Genomic DNA, 27,083 nt, shown 5'->3' with positions numbered 1-27,083 from the left:
TAAAATTGCCTACTAACCAAACCACAGAGGTCAGCTTTGAAATTAACACCTTGAGGAGCTGGCAGGTTCTTCTCTTAAGTACTCACTGAGTTCGTTCCTGAAATTGCTCTTTCTGAAGGAAAACTAAGGCTGTCAGGCAATGGCAGGTCTGGGGAAAGGGGGGATTACATTTTAGTCCACTTCCGTCTGCCCATAATTCCCTCCAGATCTATCTTGGAACAAATTTCCTTGGTGACCTTTATAGCAATTAAAAAAAGAAAAAGGTAAAATCATGAAATCTAGAAACTTATTTTGTCTTTTTCCTTCATTGGTGTTCCATATCACCCTTTTCCTACCCCTGTCCATTCCTGCTGAAGTAGGAGTTGGCAAAACTTTTTCTGTGGCAGCAAAAGAACTGCTCTAGCCAATTTTACACTTGGAAGGGCCTCCCCTTCCTCCTTCTCTTCACCAGGAGAATTTTTCTGATACTGATCTTCAACTGTTTTACTTATATACTGTATAAAATAAACCTGATGAGCTAATTCTGATTTGGCTGATTGCCTTTATGCTGTTTCTTCTCTTCAGTGTTTTTTCAGGGTGGTGGTGAAGACAGCGCTCCAGAGTTCAGATTTGATTACAATGATTCAGGCATATGGGAGTGGATAGTTTTGCACACAAAATGGGTTAGTTCTTTGTGCTTTCAAGAAAGAATCAGAGTAAAATGTAATTTATAGCCATAGGGGATCTTTAAAAGAGATTAGTCCATCTCCAGCCAAGTGCAACAGATACGCTTTCAAGCAAGTTAGCCTAGAGACTGTTACCTAAGGAAACATATTTGAGTTTCTTTATTTTCTATGGCAAGAGAAATGACTAACACTCAACAGTGAGCTCGGGAAGGAGCATGGATTTACTTACTGGACTCAGTATCCAGCAGATTCATTAGCTGGTCGGGCATGTCTAAGGCCAAAGGCTCTTATCCTCCACAACAAATCCCGTTGTTCAAATCTGATTTATAGCTAAAATATTTCTGTAGTCTTTTGAGTAGGCTATGTGTGGGCTAAGAATCCAAATATATATAGATAGTTGCTATTTTTTTAAATCTCTAGCATTAATAAGGTCTTTCTTTAAGCCTGTGACATCCAAAGACTTTGAATGTCTGCTCTCTGAAAATATGTGAGAGAAAAAAAGGAAACTGTGATCTCCTAGAACCATGCTGATCAGTGAGCAATGAGGCAAAGAACAACATGGTATTTCATAGCTTTAAACTATAAGCAAAGTAGAAGAAAAGAACAATCACTTTTGGAAAAGTATTGATCTTCTCTCTTCTATGCTTATTTGTAATGAAAGTTCAGTAAATCTTTAATTAGAAAGGTGAATGTTCATTTAATATTCAGATGCTGATACTACTTGGATAGCTGTAATTATCAACAAAATTATGAGAAAAGGCTAAATACATCATTTCTAAATACATCATTGTTTCTATTGGATTTAACTGAATGCTGATTTGCTCAGCATATTTTGAGTACCTGGGAGCATTTAAGTTTATTGTAAGTTAAAGTTCTGAATCTATTTAGGAGGCTGAGATGCCTGAATCCGTGAAAACACAAAAAATCCAGCATCCAACAGAAACAGGTTAGTAAGAAATTGTCTCTACATTGTATGTCTTGCTAGAGGTGTTTATCTGTTTGCATTTCTCTAAGGGAAAGAAAGACTCCAAATGAGTGTAATGGGAAAGTCTTTGGATAGGAAAAGGAGATCAATTTGAATTTTGGGCGAAGAGAAAGGCAAAAAACATCGGAAAAAAAATTTTCTTTTAGTTTCAATTTAGTGATAACTTCCTTCATTTTACTTGCTTTTTGCAAAAGTTTCTGAATGAGACCTTTGTTTGTAGAAAGCCAAAGTACATGGACTGATCGTGTGTGTATATCCACATGCAGCCGTTGTAGTTTACAGTGCTTGGATTCAGTATTAGATTTGTCTACATGTTCACTTTTTCCATTAGTTTGGGACTTGTATCTATTTGCAAAATTTGTTACATATCTATACATAGAAAAGATGTAATATCAAGTTACACTGGTTGTAATCTTTAATGCAATCTTTCAATCAATCAAATCAGGAACTTTGTAATTGGTTGCAGGTCCAAAGAAGGGCAAGAAGGCTTGTGAAGGCTTGCAGAATATGCCTTATGAGGAGAGACCGAAGGAAATGGGGCTGTTCAGTTTGGAGAAAATGAGTCTGAGGGGAGACCTTACTGCTCTCTCCCAGTACCTGAAAGGTGCTTACAGCAAAAGCAGGGTTGGTCTCTTCTCACTGGTGACAGGTGACAGGATGAGGGGAAATGGCCTCAAGTTGTGCCAGGGTAAGTTTAGGGTGGATATCAGGAAACACCTCTTTACAGAAGGGTTGTTAAGCACTGCAATAGGCTCCCCAGGGAGGTGGTTGAGTCACCATCCCCAGATGTGTTTAAAAACCATGTGGATGTGGTGCTCAGGGACATGATTTAGCAGAGGGTTGTTAGTTAGGGTAGTATGGTTAGGTTGTGGTTGGACTCGATGGTCTTTAAGGTCTTTTCCAACCTGAACTATGAGCTTCTATGATTCTAATCAGTATCCATAGCCAATAGTTCCTGAATAGCTAAATAGATCTAAAAAAATGTTGATTTTTCTAATTCATGCATGGAAAGGGAACAATGTAAAGCAAATAAATGAAATACCTCTCTTACAGAATATAATTGGCCAAGGAGGAAATAATTCTAAAAGAGAAAACCAAAATTTAATCCACATGGAAATAAAGTATGTCTTAATACATATTTAGAAAATGTACAGTAAACAGCACAAAGCTCATCTTTAACAACTCTTTCATAAGCTAGCGAATTAATGTGTGTGGTGGGCTTTCTTGCCCTTTTCTCGGAAGTGCTCTTTGCTCTTAGAGCTGGAAACTATTTTGTGGGTTAGGTGTGGCCTTCAGTATTCACAAACAAGTGAATACAAGTTTGAAACAATAAGGGAGACTTCCCAATTAGTCTTGTTGAGCATCTGAGGAAGACCGAGGGATGTGCCTCAGTAGCCTCATTGCAGGACAAGTTGAGATGCTGCAAATGAAGCAAAAAGTAAGTTGTGCAGCACTGGGTTTGAGGCAATTGATCTGTCTTAGACATACAGTAAAATGCCTCCTTGACTGTTAGCTTTTGGAACAAGATGGACTGTGAGTACTCCTGCTGCATTTTTTTGTGAGGAAAGCAGCCTTGGAAAGGGCAACATAAAGACATAAAACTACCGAGCTCATCAGCTTTGTCTTACCAGAGCAGTGTCTGGCTATTAAATAAAACTAAGCAAAGTAAGAAATTAGCAGTTGATGATTAGAATGTAGTTGTTTGTTAAAGCAAGTGAAGGTGTAGTGTTGTGTGAAGCAGTGATGGTACGTTATGCTATGCTTCATTTTGTACAGCAGGTTTAAACAGATTTAGGTTTTCATGCACCAAGTTGCTTTATTAGACAATGCCTACTAAATCTTAAACCATACTTAGTTAACTTAGCAATATTAAGGTTCTTAAGACTTCCCATTCCTATTCCTCTGTCTCTGCAATGTGCTTGAAAAATGTATCCTCGCACATTTTCATTTGAAGGAAAAAAGATTGTTTGAGTCTTTGTAATTTTTCCATTAGTATCCCTGAGAGTCTCTTTACAAGTCTTTCTTTTGAAGTAGTTGAAATTAACTGAGTGCTGTCCAAAGACTGTGAAAACATGCAAAATATTTTCTGCTGACTCATAAGAAATGCTGTGAATTCTTGTGCAATTAGGTAATCTAATGCAGCCATAGGATTTAGCAGGAAAACCAAGAACAATCTGTTGAATCAAGATACAAATGATCCAACTTGTATGCAACTGGCAGACCATGCAAACAGTGTAGGATGTGCTATGGAATGTCTGCATCTGGGCAATTCTGCTGTTACACCTTTTGGAAGCCTTGAAAAAGAAAGGTAGGAAGTAAAAAAAACCTCTAAGGTATTAGGGAAGTGAAACCAAATATTGAATGGATGCTCTGAACTTACTGCAGCCTTGTGATGGATGCTTTTTAGCAGGGTGCTTCAGGATATTTGTTTTACATTCTCCCAGAACAACAGTAAGCTGCAGATACACTCAGCACGAGGATAGTTAGCCTGCTTACTAATAGTATGAAGACTCCAGTGCAAGGGCTTTTGCAGTGCTTTTTATTTAGAGACTTTACAACTTCAGCGAACTTCTAGGTTAGCTGGGTGCCGTCATTCCGGAGATACTTTGTTACACACCTTTTAGGGCGAGCACGCAGCTCGCCCCGCCGCCCACCCCGAGGGTCCATTTTCCGCCGCAGCCCCGGCGGCCTCCGCCGCGCGGCCTCCGCCCGCCAGGGGGCGCACGCGGCCTCTCCGCCGCCTCTCTGCTCCTCCGTGCGCGTCGAGGAGCGGCCGGAGCCGGGCGGGTGGCGCGGCGCTGGGCTGTGGGGTCGGAGGCCGCGTCCGTCGGGCTGAGGGAGGAGCGGCGGCCGTCGGTGTGTCCGCGTGAGGGCAGCGGTAGCGGTAGGCCTCGCGAGGGCAAGGCGGGAATGGCGGCCGGTCAGCAGGCCGCAGGGCAGCGCTGAGGGGCGGCGGTGGCACCGCGGGGGAACGCGGCGGAGCTCGGCTGAGGTGGGCGCTGCCGGGCGCGACCGGGTGCGGCTGCCCCGGCGGGAGTCGGCGGAACGGCCCTGCCCGCTTTCCCTTCCCGGCTGTCCCACCCTGCCGTCCGACAGTGGTGCGGGAGGGAAAGCCGGAGGTGTGAGGTGAATGGAACTCCAAGGTAGTGCGTGTTTCTGCCAAAAGTGGTTTTTTTAGCTGTCTTTAGAAGTGTCTTTGATGAAGGAATTACTGTTTTTAAGGGAAATCAGGTAGTTCCTTTTTTTTTTTTTTTCTAGACAACAGCAAAGCAGCAGAGCTGTACCTGTGCTGAGAAGGTGGGGATAGCATTGGAATGAAGGAGAGTAAGGACGGAGAGTAACTAGAGACAAACTGTGGGAAAGATCATCGAGCCTGGGTATAAAGGGAGAGCATAACATGAGTTACTTAAAGATTCGTCTTGAAAACAGGCTTATGACCTACTTAATAAAGATGTTGATGTGAAAAAAACAGCACTAGGTAGTTTCAAGATATTTCATTGTGAAAAAAGCAAAAAAAAAGGCTGACCAATGATGATCTGTAAAAAGAAGTTAGTCTTACCTACGAACAAACCTGTAGGATACTTGGCATTGTGGTAGCTGTTCCTAAGTGACTGAGTGGAAGGGAATGGATGCACCAAGGGGAGCACAGGGTGAGTAAGGAGGTGAAGGGTCTGTGCTGACATTTGGCCTCTTGAATATTGCAGAACAGACACCTCTTCTGCTGTCTGTTGAAACATCAAGCTGAACACTATGAAGGGAATAAATTCAGCTTAAGAGTGCAGTTGATACATGAATAGTTTAATATAGATGTTAAGGTTAATAGCATGTGAATATAATATTTCTAGCCACCAGAGCACTGATGTTCAGAAGCGGCCTTCCCAAAGGTCAAGGAGGAGCAAGAACTCAAAATATGTTTTTAAGTGGAAAGTGGCTTGTTTGTTAGAGTAATTGCTTTTGCTCACTGCAGCAGGGAACTAAGCTTGGTGTTAACTGTAAAACTTAGGTCTTTTTTCCCTTTCCTGTTTAATTTGTAAAATAGTTGATTAACAAGAAAGCCATTTCACACCCTTCCAACCATTGTTAATTTTTTTAAAATAAATGTATTTATAGCAATGGTTGCACTCTGCCTTGTAGAATTGTTGACAGACAGAAAATTACACTGACTAATTGTTTTGGTTTTGAGTTGAAAAGAAGGTACTAGACAGTAAACTGAGATGAATTGACTGAAGCAAGGCATTTGCTTCTTATGCTTTCTTTCCAGAGGACCTCTAGCTTGCCTTTGCAGGAGGGAACTATAAAAGTCAGTTCAGACCTGCACTTAGGGGGAGGTTTCTTCTTAGCAGGTTTTGGTATCCCACTTTTAGAGCTTCCTTATCAGCAAGAGAGGGAGATCTCAAGAGGTGCCTAAAGTTGTATGCATTCATGTATGCATTCATCTGTCCCAATTTCTGTTCTTGTGCAGTTCATTTCTGAATACATGTAGCCTTGAAGTCCTCATCTGCAGCCTGGGGACCTGTGACAGAGTGATCTGCTAGTGGCTCTGCTAAGGATTCAGGTATGTTGGGATTCTGAGGGTTCTTTTCTCTTTCACTGTCTGTTGGTTGCCTCCTTCATGATATCGCTTGTGCTCTGATGCACCAATTAATGTGGGCATAGTGTATTTTGGAGAGCATCTGTTTATACACGTGTTATGAAATACAAGATCCCTCACATGTTCAGCTTTCTCTGAAGACCGTCCATAGTCACGCTGTCAGTGTAGATGGCAGGCTGACAGGCATGCTTGAGTGCATGCATCTATTGCACCAAACTTCACTCGTTGGTAATTTTTTTTTATCGAGGTGCTGCCATGGCATAAGTCAAAAAGGCAGATATGGAAACACTCAGGTTTGTTGTGGTTTGCTTTGCTGTTTAATGATGATACTAAGTATGTGTAGTACTGAAGAGTTCAAGTTCGCTTCACCATTTAAAGGAGATGTCCACTGAGTATGATGGACCAAAGTTTCTCTCTGATCTCCTGCAGTACCTCACAGAAGCCATATCTGTGCTGTAGGACTTGGTCAATTGAGATTTTATCAGTAGAGTGCAGGAAGGAAAGGCTGCTTGGAAGAGTACTGTGGAGATACAAACTAAAACCTGCATCTAAGTGGACCAGAGTTATAGAAACACCAACTTTGCCAGCGGGCAACATTTCACACCCAGGTAGCACGGATACATCAGCAGAATTTCATATCGTAAACTCAAAAGATAAATTTTGTTAGCATGTGTAGATGGCACGTTGTTCAGCGTGCTCATGACCTCTTACAGTATCAGATCAGCATAACAGGTTGGGGATGGAGAAATGGCAGCGTGTTTCAGGAAAGGCTTCTGATTTATTGTTTTCCTGTGGGTTGTCCTGAACCTTTGGCCTTTCATCTTTGCCAGAGCAGTGCAGAGAGAGGTGTACACCTGTGCTTTTTGTGCCTGCATTTGTTTAGGACTGGTTCTGTCTGAAACTGGGTACCTTTGTAGAGGTATGCAATCTTTTAAGCCTCATCAGCTTCCACTGAGGATTGCTAAGAAGCATTGTAGATTTAGGTGACTTATAAGGCTTACTTGGATTTTCAGGATGCATTTAAAAAATGAGTTCCCTGCTAGAAACTTTTACAGATCCCAGTCACAGCACAAAGAAGGTTTCTCACATGAAGAAATAGTTGAGTTGAAAAATTAAAAAGAGGGCAAAAATAAATTGCCAAACTGAGGAAGGGAACTGGATAACAAAACATAATATAATGGCACGGGAAATTCAGTGTAGCTGAATAATGCAGTGTCATTATATAGGGTAAAAAGAATCCTGAGCCCCTGGAATCTTGGGCTCAGTTATCTTGAGGCAGAAGTTTTACCAGTACCAGTGGTCTTTTGTTTCTAGGTTCAGAATTAACAGCAGTTGATTAACAGCAGTTGAGCTGTCTCTCTCCCAGATTTTGTAGCTACAGTTTCAAAGCCATTTCACACCCTTCCAACCATTGTGAAGTTCTTGGTGGGTTCCAGCCTCCATGCAGATCAGGAGCCAGAGGGTGGCCTCCCTGCTGTTCCCCAGGCTTGCCAGTTATCCTTGAGCTTGGAACCTGCTGTTTTGCCCACCTCCAAGCCCTTCAGACACAGAGTTGTGCAGATACTGGCACTACAGGTTTGTCTATATGGAGAAAATGTTGTACTCTAAGCATTCTGAAGTAGCTATGTCTGAAAAACAACATCAGCAGATATTCATTAGAGATGCAGCCTGAATAGTGTTACTGTTCCATCTTACCATAACGTATAACATGGTCCAGTATGGCTCAATTAATTCTTTAAAATCATGATGTCCTGACAGAGATTTCAAATCTTTGGAATCTGTGAGTGTATCATTTATCCATGCAGCTTTGATAAACTGATTGCCTGCGTGAAAATGAAAATTCAGAGCACAGATGTCTGTATCTGGAGCCATAGCAAGAGTTCTGCAGCTGACGTCATTGCTTGGCTTATCAGCCTCTGATTTCTGTGATTTTCTTCTAAGGAAATAAGGAAACACCATAAAATCTACAAAAAAACCCAGTCTGTGTGGATCCGGGGTTATCCATCACGCTGCTTACTTCAGTCAGTCCACGTGGTGGCAGCATTCTTCTAGAGACAAACGGTGCTCATACTGTGAACGGTGTCTTGTTGCTCAGTTAGAGTTGTCTTTTCCAAAAGACTGCTGCAAGATCTGCAGCAAATTTAAAGACAGACCCTTTGGTAGGATGGAACTGATTCACAGGTTTGTTTAAAAAAGCAAACAAAAAAACAACCTGTAATAAACTTCTGGGTTTATATGTTAGCACCCAGCACTTTTCCAGCAGAACCAAAGAATGTGAATAAAGGTTTGTGAAGAAGTTGATGATGAAGTTGATGAAGCATTCACATTGGTCATAATAAATAGCTTTCTATAGAAGCGAGTGCACCCAAACTGATATCAGCGATCAAGGAACTACTGAAGTTACTTTACTGGTTCACATGTGCCAGTTGTGGGGCTTAAATCACAGAATAACAGAATGGCCAGGGTTGGATGGGGACCTCAAGGATCACAAATCTCCAACCCCCCTGCCACATGCAGGGCCACCAACCTCCCCATTTAATGCTAGACCAGGCTGCCCAGGGCTCCATCCAGTCTGGCCTTGAACACCTCCAGGGATGGGACATCCACAACTCCTCTGGGCAGCCTGTTCAAAGAGTTGACTCCCCTCCCGTTTGTAGGCTCCCTTTAGGTACTGAAAGGCTGCAATGAGGACCTTCTTTCCTCCAAGCTGAACAAGCCCAGCTCCCTCAGCCTGCCTTCATAGAGGGAGGTGCTCCAGCCCCCTGATCATCTTTGTGGTTCTCCTCTGCACCCTCTCCAACAGCTCCCTGTCTTTCTTGTACTGGGGGCTCCAGACCTGGACGCAGTACTCCATATAGAGCCTCACAAGGGCAGAGTAAGAGGGACAATACCTCCCCGTTCCTGCTGGCCACCCCTCTTCTGATGAAGCCAAGGATACTATTTGCTTTTTAAAGTTACAGCCCATCTGTTTCTAACTGCTGTAAATTGCCTTTCTACCTGAATAGGTCTTTTGCAGAAGATAAACCGTTCAGACGTACTTGCATGTTTGGTAGAAGTGCACTGAAACATGTAGTGCCACTGAATTGCCACTTAAGTCAAGAAAGGATAAAATGTCTGTGAATCTGCTTATCAACAAAGGTATTGAAAAAGAATGATCTCCTTCCTGTTGTTCCCTTAATTTGTGTACGTAAATACATAGCAAATGCACCATATCATGTAGGGAAGCATTCTAAAGCCATGGATTGACGTTTCAGGTCTTGTTTATTTTCTCTTTTCACAGTGACATACAGCGATGAGCAAAGCTCTCGCTATTGCCATCATCTGCTAATCCATAAAAAAAAGCAGAAATAATCCTTTTCATAAAGCACTCTGTAGGCTGTGTGTGCAGAGCTCAGTGTGTGTGCAGCACACAAAATGCCACTGTGTAAAGCAGGCATAATGCTCTACTGAATCAGGTATGCTGCTTTTTGCAGCAGTATTGGTAGAGAAATAAAACTCTCATCCAGTTGGACTGAAGAGCGAAGGGTAGCTAGTACAAGATACAGAGTCTCTCAGTGGAAATTGTAATAGGTAATGGTGGTCTTTCCTAAGCAGAGACTGCAACTGAACATACAGTTGAAGCAAAACACTCAAGCTGGAACAGTTTCCATTCATTTAAAAGCTGCAGAGGAAGAGCTTAGCAAGCCACTGCCTCTGAAGTCCTCTAAAAAGATGTTTGAGGAAGTTGTTTGCCGTGAGCAAGTTGGCAAATGTCGTGTAATGTAAGACGTGATGTGTTTGCTGAGGCTGGGTGTGGAAGATGTTATTTGTCCTTGATGTTACATTTCCATTTACTGTCAGTGGCAGTTTCTCTGCTGATCACTTTACTGACACGTAGATTCTAGATGTGTTTGTCTTAATACTGAGCAACATCAACTGTTGTGCCATTTGACATTGTGCCATTGTTCTGAAGTGACAATTACTTCAGATTTTCTGAATGTTCTTGGAGACAGTGTTGTTTTGCAGAACTGGTAATCATGTAGCAGTGGCTGGGTGATTACTTACAGCTCGTCAAGTCCATTCATATTTTTGTGGTGGAGAGGCTGTCTCAAACAACATAGCTCCTTCTTCTGGAGCTGTTTGGTAACTGTTGAACCAAACGAGAAAGCTGAGGCCAAACCATACGCTTACTGTAAAAGTAAAGCCATCCACAGTTAGTGCAAATTGAGTAGTTTCAGCAGTAACAAGACTTGCATTTGGCTCTGCCTTTGGAATTGCTCAGGTTAACCCATGGCCACTGCCTCCATGGGTTGGAGTGTGCTGTGTGGGGGCTCGGTGTGTGACGCTGAGGTACGGCTGTGCACGGTGCAGCAGCAGGCTGCTAACAAGTGACGGTCAGTTATTCTGACATCATCACTAAGTATAAGCATTCCTTTGGGAAACAGAGCAATCCTCATCATGTGCTGAGCCATATGTGTCACTGAAAAGTGGCTAACAGCAAAATTGCAGGCATTATTATGAAAAGTATCCTGTGCTCAAACAATATCAATGTTGTATAAACTTAAGGAAAATGTGCTCTTATAGTATACTTTTCTAATAGAGAGTGCTTGCTTGAGAGGATGCCTTTGAGTTTACTTTTTTTCCTTGGGGCTGATTTCCTATCTCAGGACTAAGTTTTTAACAGTGAACCTTTTCTCTTTTTATGGAAGGATGACAAAAAAGCTCGATTTTCAGGAGATAGCAATGCGTTTTTAGAAGCAGTCATTTACTGAACCAAATTAATTGAACTCCCGCAGAGGTGATGTGTAGTGATATTCAGAATGGTCACTTTGCAGCACTTCAGTGTCTCATTGCTCACTAATGCAAGTCCCTTTGTGACGTGAGTGCATAAAGGGAGGTGTCCCGGCTTCCACAGGTTCAGCCTTGTGTTCTGATTCATCTTCAGAAGCAATATAAAGAGAATCACGCTTCGGATTTTTTTCTAAATCTACTTAATTAGATCTTCACAGCAGGATTTTTTTTTTTTATTACTATTCTTTCTGACTGTGAAATACTGAGATTTCATTTCAGTCTTCTGCTCTTCAGTGATGAATTCTTAAATATCGTAGTAATAATAAAATCTGAATCGGAAATATTTTCAGTTGCACTTCCTGGTCCCTGTGAATCCTTCTGCTTCCTTTCCTGAGAAGTGGTGAGGGTATTTCTGGTGTTATTTTTAGCTTGTGTTTAATCAGCATTGTGTGAAGTGACAGGAAATTCTGCAGGGCTTTACCAGACCTACACATCTGGTATGAAAATATAAACATGAGCTTAATTTAGCAGTGTGCCATACTGTTTCTCAAATTGCATATTTTTCTTCCAGTATAATATTATGTTGTTGATATACGTTAGGCCTTTTTTTAATTTAAGAAGTTTAAGCACTCAAATACTGCATTATAAGCAAGCCATGATCTTCTTATCAAGTACAAGTAGAGATTTGTGCTGTTGATATGCTGTTAACATGCTGATAATTTGAGGTTTCTGTGTTATTTATGGTCTTGCATTAGGGAAGATTTAGTGCAGAAAGTAAAGGTGTCAGCCACACCATGCAGAAACTGGGCCTGATGTTTTTGTGAGCAGGGATTGGGCTCGTAGAGGTGAAGAAGCATTCTGATCTCGTTTATGATTTGGGTGGAAAGTGGGCAAGAAAATCGAAATTGCTGTCAGCTGGCAGTCCTGGCTTTGCAGCCACCAAGGTTTTGTAACACTCACTGAAAATGTCCTCATCATGTCCTTACTTTCCATGTAGGGTTTTAAGAAGTCTGCTGACACCCTAAGTGATGCTAGCCTTACATGAAATGTTTTATATTGTATCAAGGAACTTTTTGCTACTGGAAGTAATTGTGGGAAAGTGTGCTAGAGTCAGTGATGTACCATCACATGCTTAAAAACATACTTGCAGCCCAGTGGAACGTCCTCTGCCTCAAATCATTCCTTATACAGATAGCAGTATTTAGCATTTATCCCCATCACTTTGACTTCTGTGGCCAAGATAGGAAAAAAGTTGTGCATTCCTGCACAGGGAAACTGGGCATTGTTGATACATGTGGCAGAGTTTGTTCAAATAGGAAATGCAGAGGAGGGAAGTTTAATCTAATAACCTCAGCAGTCCCAATACTATTAATCAAACCAGTGCATAAACATTAGATATGGCCCTGTGAATGCTTTGATCTTGAGTGTGATCAAAAACATGGGGGGAAAAGCTATAAAATACAGACTTTATCATTCTCTCATTTTCTGAAGAGTTTAAAATTGGATTTTTTGGCTACTGGCCACATTTCCATTCTCGTAGCTGAATGGGTGCACTAATGTAGAAGAATACCTTGTGTAGATGAGAAAATTTAAATCTGCATATAGCAGTCATATAGGAGGTTTGTAGAGTTAATCAGGACACAGCTGCAGCCTTACCCCAAAATACAAGCCTACATCAAGAGAGAGATGCTATTTCACGTGAAATGTCAGTTTCCATTCAGACTTTATCTGCTTAAAATTCTTTTTCTTCCTGTCACTTGAACCATGTTGTGGTTGTATGGAATCTTCTAAGAGTTGATCTTATATTGCCTTCTTTCTGAGGCAGTGCAGAACTTTGCTGTCCAGTCCCTGCACGCACAGTGGTATCATCCTCTTGCGTAGTCCTTCTGTTGTCTTCCTTCTTGTTCTCAAGTAATCTTCTTTGTGTTCCATAAGTCTGCTGTGTCATCATACCCTCATTATTTGAATTATCCTTAAAATAACTTTCTGCAAAATTTCAATCATGCTTCGTGAAGTGCTTCTCCATAGTGCACTTCTGGCTGTACACACACCAGTTCCACTCCATTTTATTATTGTCCTCCTCGTACCCTTTTTCAGTTTTCACTTCCTTTGCTCAGTAGTTTGTGTATCTATGGCACTATGAAAACAATTTGCTGCAAAGTGCTGAAAATTGTATTTCTTGCACAATAAAGGGGTTAGTATTTGTAGTAGCCAAGTGTTTTCAGCAACTGACTGTGCATCAAAGTTCATATGGAGATGGCGGAAGCACCCCTGGAGAGGCTCTGCTTACATGCAGCTGGTAAGAATTGCACTTACTATCACTGTATCTGTTAGCTGAACTGCTTGTAGGCACCCAGTTTGTGAAAAGTACTTCTCCCTTCTTTCAGTCTTGACCTGTGGTGTAGTATAGTTCAATATCAATTCAACTACATGTGATCTTTTCCTAGGGAAGAGGTACTCACCTGCCTTGTATTGCTGGCATTGATTTTATTAGTTCTCTGTAATAACAAGGCTGTGCTACACTTCCCAGACATGAGTAGAAGAGCTCTTTCCATATTAACAGGAGGGAATGCAGCGCATGAAGTTACTGTGTAGGACAGGAAGATTTCAGGGTTGGTTCCTGAGCTGGGTTGCATTTTGGTTCAGGAACCAGCACGGTCTGACAGATGCCTGCATTGTACTTATTTGCCTGGCTTCAACGGCACTTTTCCCACCTTTTCTTGCAGGTTTGTCATCTATTGCAGAGACAGTCAGAACCATGTCCTACGTTTTTGTAAATGATTCTTCCCAGACAAACGTGCCGCTGCTGCAGGCTTGCATTGATGGAGATTTTAACTATTCCAAACGCCTGTTAGAGAGTGGTTTTGACCCAAATATTCGTGACAGCCGGGGCCGAACCGGCCTCCATCTTGCTGCAGCCAGAGGAAATGTAGACATCTGTCAACTCTTGCACAAATTTGGTGCTGACCTACTAGCCACTGATTATCAAGGTAATACAGCCCTTCACCTGTGTGGGCATGTGGATACCATCCAGTTCCTAGTTTCTAATGGACTTAAAATTGATATCTGGTAAGTTGCTTTTTCTTGGTTGGCTTTTTTTTTTTTTTTTAAATAGCACGTGTTTTATAATGTATTAGCATTCATCTCTAGAACATTGTATACAAATCTGCTGTTGCTGAAATACTGTATTTAGTGCAGTTTGACTTTGTACCATATCACTTAATAAAAGAAGAAAAAGGCAGGAAAACAATAAGAGGCCACTTCTGCTGATCAAATGCAGCAAGCAAAGCAAATGAAAACAGCAGCTGCTGGTGTGGGCTGTTGTATCTAATTCTGCCTCTGCGATGACACTGCTATCCTGGTTTGGCCAGACAGCTAGGTGTGGGTGGTTGGCACCAAAAAAGAAAATCACATCGACTACTTTAAAAGGATTTTCTCCACCACAGTGCTTTTGTGTTAATTGTTGCACTGTATAAGACAAAGGAGATACAGTATATGTGTGTGTCAGTTCATTCCCCTACTCCTTTGGTGACAATGCTTCTTTTCAGTGTTTTCCCACTCCCTCAAAGTCTGTGACTCACTCCTTCTTTTAAATATTGTATATTCTTTCCTTCTGGCTTCCAGCAGCTGTCAGATGCCAATGCTCAGATGCGGGCTCTCAAGCTACAAATAACTAGCTATTTCATTGCAGTAACTGACTTATTTTGTTTGTGAAACTTTCTGCACTGTCAACAATGCATGCAAAATATTTGGAACTTCAGAATGTTTTCTTTTTTTCTTTCTTTTTTTTTTTTTTTAATCTGTTCCCTTTTCACTTCTCCCTCATTGATGCTTTCATCCCAGCAAAGGAGTTAATGGCAGACCAGATTCTTCAAGGGTTGTGTTCTCTTTTTATTACTTCAAGCAACTTTGGTGAAAATCTGTAATCTGAAGGCAGCTCCAGTCCTATTCAGTATTATTTTAAAAGTAGCAGAGGGACCATCTGTATTTTATTTCATTTTTGCCCGATGTCCTCATACCCACATGGAAAAAGGAGCTATGAAGAAGCAGATTGCACAACTTCGTGAAATCATGCTGAATCTCAAACAGTGCTGTAAATCTACTCTTTTTTATTATAGCACCCAGAGATTCCAATTAAATTAGAACACTAGGAATTTTGATTTTATTTGTAGGAAGAGGAGTTGTGCTATTTCAAGCCAAAGTATACTGGTATTCTTCTGTAATCATTTACGGTATTATTTCTATAGACAGGAATTGTTTACAGTCTTGTCTAACAAAATGGTTCTGAGCACTAAATTTTACATTGTGTGTTATGCTAAGTTGTCTTGTATCAAATTTCTACTTCGTTTCTTTTCTTCGTGTGTCATTTTGTGGCATTATTTTAGCAATCACCAAGGTGCAACACCACTTGTTCTTGCAAAACGAAGGGGTGTAAATAAAGATGTGATCAGACTGCTGGAATCTTTGGAGGAGCAAGAGGTGAAAGGATTTAACAGAGGAGCCCACTCAAAGCTGGAAACAATGCAAACTGCTGAAAGCGAAAGGTATTCACAAAACAAAAAAGAGATACTGGGAGAAATAATTTTGTGTATGTAAAATATGTCTTTATTAGTACCTGTTTACTGCCTTTAGATTGTTATGATTTGGCTTGCTTCTTTGTTCCTCAAAATGGAAAGTATCAGGTTTGGCCTGATACTATCTGACCAAATCCAAGTTAAGTTTTAGAATTTGGAAAAGTCTCTCAATAGGTCAAATGTAAGGGAAAGGAAGAACTGTGACTGAGATTCTCATTTTAAAGTTGTAACTTTTAAAAAATTTAAATAATAACTCATTTTCTGTTATAACCTCAAGCAATAAGCATTGCACTGTTTCTCACGAAGCCAAAGAGAATATGGGGGGAAGTGAGAAATGCCAGTGGCACACGCTGACCTACCACACTTTCATTAACATGGGTTGTCTATATAAGGAAAGGGTAGCATGCTTTTCATCTTCTGAACTTGAATAAAGGCTTTGATACGGTGCTGTTTATGAAATTTCTGTTGGTAGTAGTTCTGGAAAAAATAAATGAGTTGTGTGGTGGACAAACAAGTGTTTAAAAGAGAGCTGGTGATTTCAGGAAAACAGCTCACCATTTCAGGGTATGTGCTGCGTGAGGGGGAAGACAGCAGTGAGTTCCTAAAGGTTTAGTTCTGGGACTGGGCATAGTTACCACTTTCATCAATGATTCTGACACAGAAAATGGATCTTACTGATGCTGAGAAGTGGGACGCAGGCAGCTCAGAGGATAGTTAGGATGCCATAGGAAAAAAGCTTGATAAGGGAAAAGAAATTGGAGCCCAGTGATCAGAGAAACCTTGGAAGCCCTGAGATACAAAATTGAATATTACTGTCAAAATTGCTTTAGTATAAAATACTGGATTTTCTGCCTGGTATCTTTCTGACTTTGTAAATTTTAGTGGAAGTTGTTCAGTCCATATATCATTTCTGTCTTACTTTGTGTCAAAAGCTCAGTCACATCTAAATGACGATTTTTGATTTGATGGTGTCTCTTTAATAAGCATAGCTTCCTTTCTGTTACTTGACCTTCGTAAATGTTACATTGTTTAGTTTGGCAAGGAAGTCAGCAGTTCTCCTTGGGGAGAGGCACAGACATATAAACAGTGCGTTACCCAGCTTGTTTGTGAACACATTTAACGTGTCTGAAATATATTATATTTAAGGTAACAAATAACAGATGCCTGCAGCAGTTAAAGCGAGTGAGCTTGTATGCTTTTGCTTTGTAAATAAATAATGTCTTTATAACAGTTGGCTTTTCAGACTGCCACAGTTTCACTCCTCCCCCTTTCTATTTTTTCACACAATTTAGATGAATTTTGCTCAGATGAATGGCTTCTGTCCTCCTCGCTCCCTCCTCCTTACATTATCTACCAACCTACTGAAAAATAATGGTTGCTTTTTCTGTAAACCGTGAGCTTCACTTTTGAGCAACAATCTCTGATTTCAAATTTCTCCGGTTGTTTTGCAAACGGTTGCTGCTGGTCTGGAAGCAGAGGCCAGAACCGAGTTCCCGGATCAAATTTCTGTTCTCTTGCTTTGCCTCCTGACAGCACGGGGGGAGGGCAGAGCTCACCTCAGTCTGTCAGCGCAGGTGACCTGTCCCTCCGCACTGCCCGACGGGACTGACAGTCGTGCCCACAAGTACAGCCAGAGGTGAACTTCCGTAGTATGCTGAAATAGAAAAGACCGTCCACCTGGGCTGTGTGGCACGGACTCTTCTGTAGGATGCTTTGCTGCTATACTACTGCTTAAGCAGATGTAATTTGTCAGAAGAAAAAAATGTCTTGAGTACCATCACTTTTAATTGGGTTGCTGTATAAAATATCGAAAATGTTTTCTATGTCCCTTTTTCTATTTAATGAGCAAGCATGTGATCTTTTCACTTGAATCACATTGCAGCTTTATTTAACCTCTGTGTGGTTATATATTAACTAGTTCGTACTAAGTGAGTGAGTAGTTGTGTCTTAGCCAGTGGCTGTCTTCTAATAAAGTCTTTGTTTTGCTTAGGAAATCATGAGCAAGGAAGATGACTAAATCCTGTAGCTATGGGCAAGCTGCAATAGCTTTACAGCAAACTAAATGCTTTAGAAGCAAAAAAGGCAAGCTGTTTAATAGGCAATTTCTGAAATTTTCTGCACATCACACTGCGATGCTTCAGTGAGCTATGGGAGTTGAAGTTAATTATTCTTCTGAGGCTGTACTTCCTAAGAAAAACATACGAATAGTGTGAAACTTTTCCATGGCGTAATCTTGAAAGGGCGATTCGTAAACGAGACAGTCTCCAATATCTTTATTTCCAGTAGCACAACTGGTGAACAGTAGCATTTATACAATTAGTTTTGATTTGGAAAATACTTTTCCATGTAAGGTTTTCTGTTATTATCGGTGTAAGAGAGACGTGGGAACATGGTAAGTAAAAGCAATTAGAGGAGAGGAAGAAGTGTTTTTCTTTTCTGCTTCCCTTCTGCTTTGATTTCACTGTGTGCGCAGTTTCACCATTGGCTTTCTGTGATTGTCAAAGCACGATTCTCTAAACACCCGTGTGTGTCATTTCACTCAAGCAAGGAGCAGTAGGGCTGTACTGACAACTGGAATTATACGTAAGTGTAATAAATTGATGAGAAATTTTTTATAGACCAATTGTGAAACCAGCAAACTGAGGAGGATGCAAGAAGCCAAATGGTATTTGAAACAACTCACGTTTTTTTCTAAAGATGATTCGTGGCCAAGATGACTGTAGCATTCTAATTCTTCTCATTTAAAAGTGAGAGTTGCAGGCCCTAATTTGTAGTCTGACAATTTAAGGGAGCTTGATGAATTGGGGGTGGAATGTTAAAACCAAGATCAGAGTGACTGCTGAGAATCGTGTGGCAAAAAACACAGCAGTACTAACTTGTCTTGAAGATCAGGAAGTTTTGGGTTGGTTTATTTTTTTCCAAATGTATTATTTTCTGTGGTATTTTTAAGCTAGAAGAGAGGCCTCGCACAAAGAAACGCAGAGAGTAATAAAGATCACCTCATAGTTTGGAATCTAAATGATCTTGGGTTAAAGTCGCCATTTCATTTGGCAGAGCATACTTAAATTGTAATGTCTTGTTCTGTTAACAAGAGCTGTGCCCCTTGAGGTTTTATCTTATGCTCCATTAAATTCACAAAGCCATGCTTAGTGGGAATTATGAGCATTGACTTTCGAAGGCTTCTTAGGTGGCAAGCCTGCCAACTCAGCGCAGCCGTACAGATAGAGGTACTGCTCTCTTTACCCTGGTTAGAAAAACATCCTTTCACTTATCCTAAGTTTAGAGTCTGATCTGCTTTTCTTGATTTAGCAGGGGCAATGCTATAAATCTGCAGGTGGCTTTAGTTTTTCCTTTAGAACGTTTTGGTTGCTCTGAGTAGGATTACTGTCTTACTTAAAGGTGTGTTCTTTTCCTCTGATTTATTTTTAACTTTAATCCTTTGTAGTGCAATGGAAAGCCATTCTCTCCTTAATCCAAACCTACAGCAAGGGGAAGGAGTTTTTTCCAGTTTCCGCACGACGTGGCAAGAGTTTGTGGAAGACCTGGGCTTCTGGAGAGTGCTGCTCCTGATCATTGTCATTGCTCTTCTGTCTCTTGGAATAGCATACTATGTTAGTGGGGTGCTTCCTTTTGTAGAAAATCAGCCTGAGCTGGTGCACTGAAGCAAGTGAAAAGAAGTGCGCTGTGCTTTTCCATGTCGTAATCTTATTTTGAGCTGCTTGGAATTGTTCCCTCAGTGCAGGCAGTGGCAGCTGTACATACTGTTTGCTCTTTTTCCCTACAGTTAACCCCTCTGAAAGAGAGATTAATTCATTTCAAGTAAAACACTAAATTCTAAAGCATTCCAAAGCCACCTCTGTCATCTCGACGTGGAGGCAAGATGTGGAGATAATCCTCTCTGCTGATAAAATGTTGTGATTAGAAAAGGTCTTTTATAATGAATATAACATTCTTGAGCATGAATTGTGTAACCTAGTACACAACCAAATTTGATACATATTCCATAAGAAGAGATGTAAATCTGTTGTTGCATAATATTGTTTCAGTTGAAAGAAAAAAACAGTTTTTAAGAAGTCATCTATGAATCTGAATAACATGGTAATACATTTTGATATCTAGGCAGTACTGAGCTCTGTGTTCATAGTTCTTTTAGTGCCTCCCCAGTTTCTCATCTGCTAGTTTATAAAAAGACTAGAAACAGTTCCAATCTTACTATGTCTTCACTGTATAGATCACTCCTTTATTTATTAGGTCAATATGGTGTTTCCTTCCTAGATGAATTTTATGTTAATATCTGCTTGAAGTAAATTGTGTAGAACAAAGCCTCTGTAGTGCTTTAGCAGTAAAATTGTTTGGCCTCCGGGATGAGGAATTTGCCTTTGTGCCGAAATGTTACTAAGCAAACCTTTCTTTGTAAGGATGGATCAAAAGTGATGTAGGTGTTCTGCTTTGTACGTACCAGCAGTTCTGTAAGGCCATTGTCTCTGTGAAACATGTCATGAAGGATAACTTCTTTTCCTACTCAAGGACCTCATGGTCCCATACAGTTGTATCATTTTCATGACTGTGGAAAGGACTTGATTGATTAGAATTCCTTCCTAGAATTTCTTTCTGTTTCAGTTGTTTTCAGACTGCACTTGCAGGCTTATGAAGTATTTTCTGAGCATGTGGAATAAAAGTCGTTTAAAAGTTAATATTTAGGAATATGGTATGAAATGAAATCCTATCCCATTCTGTACATAAGCTGTGAAATCCTTTGTTTGTAGGTAACCCAAAGATATGAATCAATTACATGCTCTTTTCTGAAGGCCGGGATGATGCCACACTGCAGTTGTAGGTTTTCAAAGAAAGCAGATTTTCTCCTTCCAAGCTGATTAGATATACAACTCACTTAGTTGCATTCAAAACCACCAAAAAATTGAATTCTCTAAACTTAATGGATTTTTTTTTTTTTTTACTTTACCACTCCAGAATTGTTGCTAAAAGACATCAAACATTTGTAAGATTATAAATGGCAGTAAGTATTGGTAGAAGTACTTACATCCCTCTGTTCTGCTACTGTGTGTGTTCTCCCTTCTTGTTTATGGGTTTGAGCAAAGAGGGTTATTATCTTTGTTTTGCTGTGTGACGTGGGCTTCACTAAGTTGGGGCCCATTCTAAATTGCATCTTGATCTCATTTCTTAAGCCAGAGGTTAATGAAGCAGTGCTTTCCTAGCAGTTGCAAAACCACAAGAAGGAAAACCTCTTAAAACAAAAGGAAAGCACCAACAACAAAACAGCATTCTCTTTGAATATTTCAATTACCGTAATCTGTTAATGAAGAGAGAAATGTAAAATCATATCTAAATCGCAGTTACTTTTCTGGATTACTCCATTTCTGTTAATGGTACAGTTTATCTTGAATAATGCTGTCTTTCAATATGTATTCCCTGCATAATTTGTAGTTGTATTCTCAGTATGGGTGAATGCCACAAATAAATATACATTGTAAATATGTTTTGGTTTATTATTGCATTAGTACAGTGGTAATGATGTGACCCTGTTTTACTGAGGGCTTTTTGTTTTGCATTCATAGTAAGCATTTCAGAAGCTGGGAGACTCTGCTCCTAAGAAATGCAAGCCATGCTGTTGGCTTAAATGAGATTTTAAAACACAGGTTGTTTAGATTTGCCTGCTTTGTTTTCAGCGTTGTTTTTACATTGTGCTGATTCTTGCCTAAGATTTCAGGTATTGTGTAAGCCGTGTAAAGGCCCTTCGAGATGTAAGGCTACCTTAAGGGGTACAAAATGCAACCAAGAAAAGCAAGTTTGTAGTGACTGCTACTGTCTGAAATATCGACATGACAGACATCTGACTGAATGAGAAGTTTGCTCTGTGTGCACTTCTGCTACTAAAAAAGGACAGCTGTACCTTTTATTATAACGTTAACAGCTTCCTGTTCAAAGACTGATTCTAAATGAATTTGCTTTCTAAACACTGGGTTTCAGGGAATATAGTCCCTCTTTCTTGGAGGAACAGAAAGATGACTTTAGCCCACTTCCTCTTGAAGCTCTTGTCATAGTGTGTTTCACTATTGCAGCGTAATGACATTAATCTGTTTAGGCTGTCTGTGGATCAGTAAGTTTTCTTTTATTATTTATTATTATATAGGCACTTTCCAGATCCAAGACAAGTTCTTGTCTTGAGCTTATTATGCCAGAAAAGAAGGAAGTGAGAGAGAAAACAAACGTGGAGTGAGGAGGTGGTTTTTTTCCAGTGCCGTAAGACGACTTGGTGAACAAGATAAAGCAGACTGGAGTGTAAAACAGAGACACACAGGCTACTCTCCTGAGGACCATCCCTGTGCTTGCATTTGTTCCATGGCAAGATCATGTCTTACCTCACCCCTCACCTACCATCGTGTCATTTTTATCCTGAGGGGCTTCTATTTGCACTCATATTGATAGTTTGCTTCGTAGAAGGGGATGATCTGTTGTGTGACTATCTTGGGTGGGTCTTGTTGTCAGTTACTGCAGTATAACACGTATTTCATTACTAGACATAGTCTGGCACTGTGAAGTGTATCATCACAAAAAACTGGGAAAGAAAGAACATGGTTTCCTGTAGGAATATTGATACAGAAGACCTAGGCACTATGATTGATCTGGAGACTGATTTTTTGCATGGGTCAACTAATCACTCCGGCTGGTTTTCATCTCTTGGAGAAGTAAAAAATAACAAATTCATCTGGTGGCCTAGTTAGCTACATAGCTGCTGTCCTCACCAAAAGTATTTTAGTCATAAGATGTTAGAGAAATGTGAATTAAGTAATTTGTTAAATTCTACAATGTAACTTTAATGTAGAGATTGCAAGTGAAAACTCTCCTTCAAACTTAAAATAAAAATAAGGAGGTGATACTGTTTCTTGTATTCAAAATTTAGAAGTCTGGTATGTATTTAAAATTAACATCTGTTTTAACATTAAGTTTGAAATTAAGTACAGTCAAACATCTTAAAGGCTGTGATTGGATTTCCTCAGGTGGAATTGTCTTATGCTACCTGAAGTTGACTTCTTTGTCAGATGACATGAGTTAACTTGTTTCTGCAGTTGTTACTGAAGCTAAACTTGATTCATATTTGAATTGGTGATTAAAATCAGTCTTAAACAATCTGAGAATTATGTCAGAACGCTTTTCCGTCACTTTGTGTTCTTCCATTTCAACATTAATCCTGAGTGATTGATCACTTGGGACATGCTTTGTGACATTTCATAAGCGATCCACAGCATAACAGAACTTGTTGTCAGTTGTTACTGCATTTCTCATCTCCGATATTGGGGCCTTCTAGAAGAATTCAGACGTCATTGCAGAGTTTCCTAACTCGCAGTTCTCTGTAAACATGGTAAGTGCTGAAATACTTGTGAATCATAAATCTCAAATCTCTATTAATATAAAATTCATTTCTGGAGACAGTAGAGATAATTCTGCGTGTGCACTTGCAGATGGTAGGATTCATGTGTTGTCTTAAGCATATCTAAGTATTTCAGCTGAATTAGTGTTGTCTGGCATCTTTCATAGTGCTATTTCAAGTACTTCAAAGGAAGGACACTTCTGAAATACAGAGTATTAGGAAATAAATGCAAGTAGTTGGTAGTTGTTCACTATTCGCTACAGGGGAGTGCAGTGTTCCCAGGGTCATGCTGCCACGGGAATCTGAGATGAAAACTGGAAATCTCAGATTTACTGAGATTGACTGGCATAGTCTGTGCTCTTAGCAAGGCACAGTTTGTGCTCTGATGCAGCTGAAGCAGTTTGCCTGCAGAACCATGAAAAAGTCTCTCTGCCATTAGTATTTGTTGTTTGTAGGTCATTAAAGAACCGCTATTTCCCAATGACTATGGTGAGGCAAAATTGCTAGTTTTCATTACAGACAAGTAATGGGAAATCCACTGGAAACTGCTGTAACTGAAAAGCAATAAATGAGAATTTCTCTGAAGTCAATGTATGAAGAAAGAAGTCACTGCTGTGACTTGCAGTGACATATTCTTTCTGTTTGAGATTTTAAGCTGCCTTCTGGAAAAGAAATAATGAGGAGACTTGGAACAGAATTTGTTGGTGGTGTGGTTTGCAGAAAATAGGAGCGAAATGAATGCAGTGAGCCAAGGCAGCAGCGGGGAGGCAGAGCAGTGTGATGCCTTTATGAATCACTGCTCAGAGGCCAATCCCACTGTCTGTAAGAAGTGTGAGTAGCGAGCAGTAGCAACCTCTGAGCAGGGAGAAGGATTTCACCCACTTGCAATTGCACCGCTTCGTAGGGCTGCAACCTGAGCTGGCCCTTCTTGACTTTCAGTGTCTGTAACGCTGCTATTTCAGACAGCAGCATGTTTGAATGTGTGCCTGCATTAACAGCTGCTCATGTGCAAGCCATACTGGTTCCTCTTAACAGAAGAATCTTTCTGCACTTAGGTTATTAGAGGTAGTTTTACCCAATGTTAACAATCTCTTTGCAAAATGTGAAATATTTCTGCTGTATTAAATTATATTTAGCTAAATATCAGAAGGCAGGAATGAGATGAAGGATCAAATACATGCAAAAATATCTAGTTTCTTTTTCAAAAAAAAAAAATAATAATAACATTATGCAGAGCAAGAAAAAATCACAATTTATTCTGAACAGTAGAATTCCTCATTAAGCCACTTCCACAGTATGAGGATTTTTTTCAGGTAATGTTACATCCTCTGGCAGGCAGGTTTTCTAGTAGAAAAGATGACGCAGCCTTGCAGTGGTGTGAGGGCAGTGATGTTTGGAGGTTGTACTGGCTTAACAAAGTGTGCATGTTGAAACGAAACCAATTAATAGAGATAGCTGATTTCTCTTAGGATTTGTGAAGTGCTGTGTGCTCTCCCCCTTGTTGTTTTAATTGTCTCTTTGCAGGTTGAATGCCTGGACTGGTTTGGTTTTGTAGACATATTTCCAGTCAGAGAATGAAGTGGATGCCCCATCCCTGAAGGCATTCAAGGCCAGGCTGGATGTGGCTCTGGGCAGCCTGGTCTGCTGGTTGGCGACCCTGCACATAGCAGGGGGTTGAAACCAGATGATCATCGTGGTCCTTTTCAACCCAGGCCGTTCTATGATTCTGTGATTCTATGAAGTAGATAGATGTCCATAGATTTAAGCTGGCAAGGACAGTTTCTGAAGTGGGCATAGAGGACAAAGGAGTATCTTACTAAAGGAATCTTACTAAAGGCTTTGTCAACTTGTTTGAGGACTGCTCAACCCTGCCAGACATGTTTGTACAGAACTGGTGGTTTTCCCATTTATGGTACTGATTTCAAACCCTGTGTCAGTTGATGAGCACCAATGGCTAACGTGGGGCTTGAACCGAAGGCTGTTTTCAAAATTGTTAATTACAGTAGAGGTCCAAGTTTTATTCTTTGTTTCAGAGTTCAAGGAACATTTTTTTTTAATCTAATGATTATTAGAATTACAGCCTGCAAATGTACTCAGATAATGAGCATGTGTGTGCCTATACTTCTGTATTCCTGTGCCAAAATTAGATTTAGGAACAGTAAGCAATGCCTCCAGTGAGATTAGTTTAGGGTAAGTCTAATTTAAGGAATTCTGTTTTTTGTCATTTCTCCTCAGATTGCTGTTTCATCTGCTGTCAGCTCTGTTTTTATTCATTGCACTGACTTACTGACCTATTTTCTTGGTCTCCATCTCCAGATTTGGGAAACGTTTTCGATCCCATTACCTGCCTCAAAAAGGGGTGCTTCTCACTGACCAAGCTCCTTTGTTTTGACACAAAGCAAATCCACCAGTTTCACAATGTTAGTTCAGTTCTCATTGGTTTTTAGAGCCGTAGAGTTATAGAGTTTTAGATTTACAAAGTGATTGACTTGCTAGTGTGGCTCAATTGGTTGAGTTAAGGACTCTGTCACCTTGTCCAGTTTTTATATGAAATGCAGTAACAGTTAAGAGAACTATTGGTGCTGATTTTACCTGCTCCTCCAGAATGCCTTTCAGATGGAGCAAACAGTTTAGATTAGTTTAGAAGATTAGTTTAGTTTAGTTTAGAAGATTAAAGTTTAGTTTAGAAGATTAAAGAAAATCTGGCAGTGAAGCTAGAGAAGTGTCTATTTCTTGTATTTTCAGGCATTCAGGACCCTAGGAATCACGTGTTCGGCACATGGAGGCACTCTGCCAAAAGGTTGAATATTTCCATAGAAGATCTTGATCTTGGTCTTTAATGTATATTCTGCAGCTTGGAAGTGTAAAGTTTTGAAAGCTCTTTTCTTCTTTCAAGCAACAAATCCGTTTCATTAGAGCAGCTAAGAACCCACTGCATTCTTCTCAATTCTGTTCCTCCCCATTGTTTCTTCAATACCACCCCATTTCTTATGTGCCAGGAATTCTGCTTATAAAGCACGTTTCTTCCATGTAACTTCTTTCCATCTTGTCATCTCCATTGCTTACTGCGCGCTGTCTTATCTGAACTATTGTACGCTCCATCTGTCTTGTCCAGTCTGTGCTGGAAGGTCTATGGGATGGAACACATCATATTTTGAAGAGCGGCTTGTGAATTGGCTCCAGTTCACTGCTAGCAGCAGAACCCATCTTTTTAATCTGCACTCTTCTGTAATAACGACACAAGAAGCTAGCCTTGTTTTCAGTTTTATTTCCTTTCCCTAATCATGCACTTGATTCTTTTGGTACCTTCACCATATCAAACTAAGTTGTGTGTAGGCACTGGAACAGCTTCCTCAGGGCAGAGCTCATGGCCCCAAGCTGCCAGAGTTCAAGAAACATTTGGAGAGTGCTCTCAGACACAGGGTTTGAATTTTGGGTGGTCCTGTGTGGAACCAGAAGCTGGACTTCATGATCCACATTCCTTTAAAATCAAGATGTTCTGTGCTATTAAAAAACATGCTCCAAAAGTTTACAGAGTTGCTCATGATTTAATAATTTTAAGAGAGAGATCTATATGAAGATATTAATACATCTTATGAGTATAGGTACCAACAACTGACACAGAACGCCATTAAACTTTTTAGTAAGGTTAGGTTTACCACCCCTCTCCTGACTATGGCTCCACGTGGGCTTATGCTGGGCAGGTAGAGGACACTGCAATAGCCTTCCAGAGGGGACATACAGCATTGGAGATGTTTATCTTCCATTACAAGGAAGATAATTTTGATAGTAGATAGAAATAGTCTCCTGAGGCCAAAACAGATATTAAGAGATGAGACCCACACAGTTCCCAGTTACTGGCAAGTGTTGGTGAGCAGGTTGCTGTTTTACCATAGGTTATATTTTGTCCTTTTCAGCAGTGCCCTCACAAGGAGATAAGGATGCACACCCGGTGAAGCAGTAGACATGAGAGGAGCTGAAGTCTATGCTGTGTGGTCTGTTATCTCTGCATGGCCAGCTTGTGATCACAAACCATGGTGCCATCAGTGCACAAAATAGAGCATATTTTCTTCATGAAAAATGTTATGAAAGTAAATTCCCTTATTTG

At 40.4% G+C, this 27,083-nt stretch overlaps 1 protein-coding gene across 3 annotated transcripts; it reads left to right on the top strand.

The window, feature by feature from the left end:
• Positions 1–4,376: 4,376 nt before the first annotated feature.
• ANKRD46 (ankyrin repeat domain 46) lies at positions 4,377–21,080 on the top strand. 3 transcript variants are annotated; one of them, XM_052704768.1, is made up of 5 exons: positions 4,377–4,506; positions 6,113–6,205; positions 13,738–14,080; positions 15,397–15,555; positions 19,031–21,080. In XM_052704768.1, the coding sequence occupies exons 3-5, from the start codon at positions 13,770–13,772 to the stop codon at positions 19,245–19,247; spliced, it is 687 nt and encodes a 228-aa protein (XP_052560728.1). In that variant the 5' UTR covers positions 4,377–4,506; positions 6,113–6,205; positions 13,738–13,769; the 3' UTR covers positions 19,248–21,080. The 3 variants fall into 3 exon arrangements, with proteins under 3 accessions (XP_052560728.1, XP_052560727.1, XP_052560729.1); XM_052704767.1 differs by having other exon boundaries at positions 4,394–4,534; XM_052704769.1 differs by lacking the exon at positions 4,377–4,506 and adding an exon at positions 4,642–4,776.
• The last annotated feature ends 6,003 nt before the right edge of the window (positions 21,081–27,083 follow it).

The sequence above is a fragment of the Tympanuchus pallidicinctus genome, unplaced genomic scaffold (assembly GCF_026119805.1).
Source record: "Tympanuchus pallidicinctus isolate F22 unplaced genomic scaffold, pur_lepc_1.0 scaffold5, whole genome shotgun sequence".
Taxonomy (NCBI): Eukaryota; Metazoa; Chordata; class Aves; order Galliformes; family Phasianidae; genus Tympanuchus; species Tympanuchus pallidicinctus.
The sequence above is the reverse complement of the archived record's forward strand: the minus strand, read 5'-3'. Positions and strand labels throughout refer to the sequence as shown.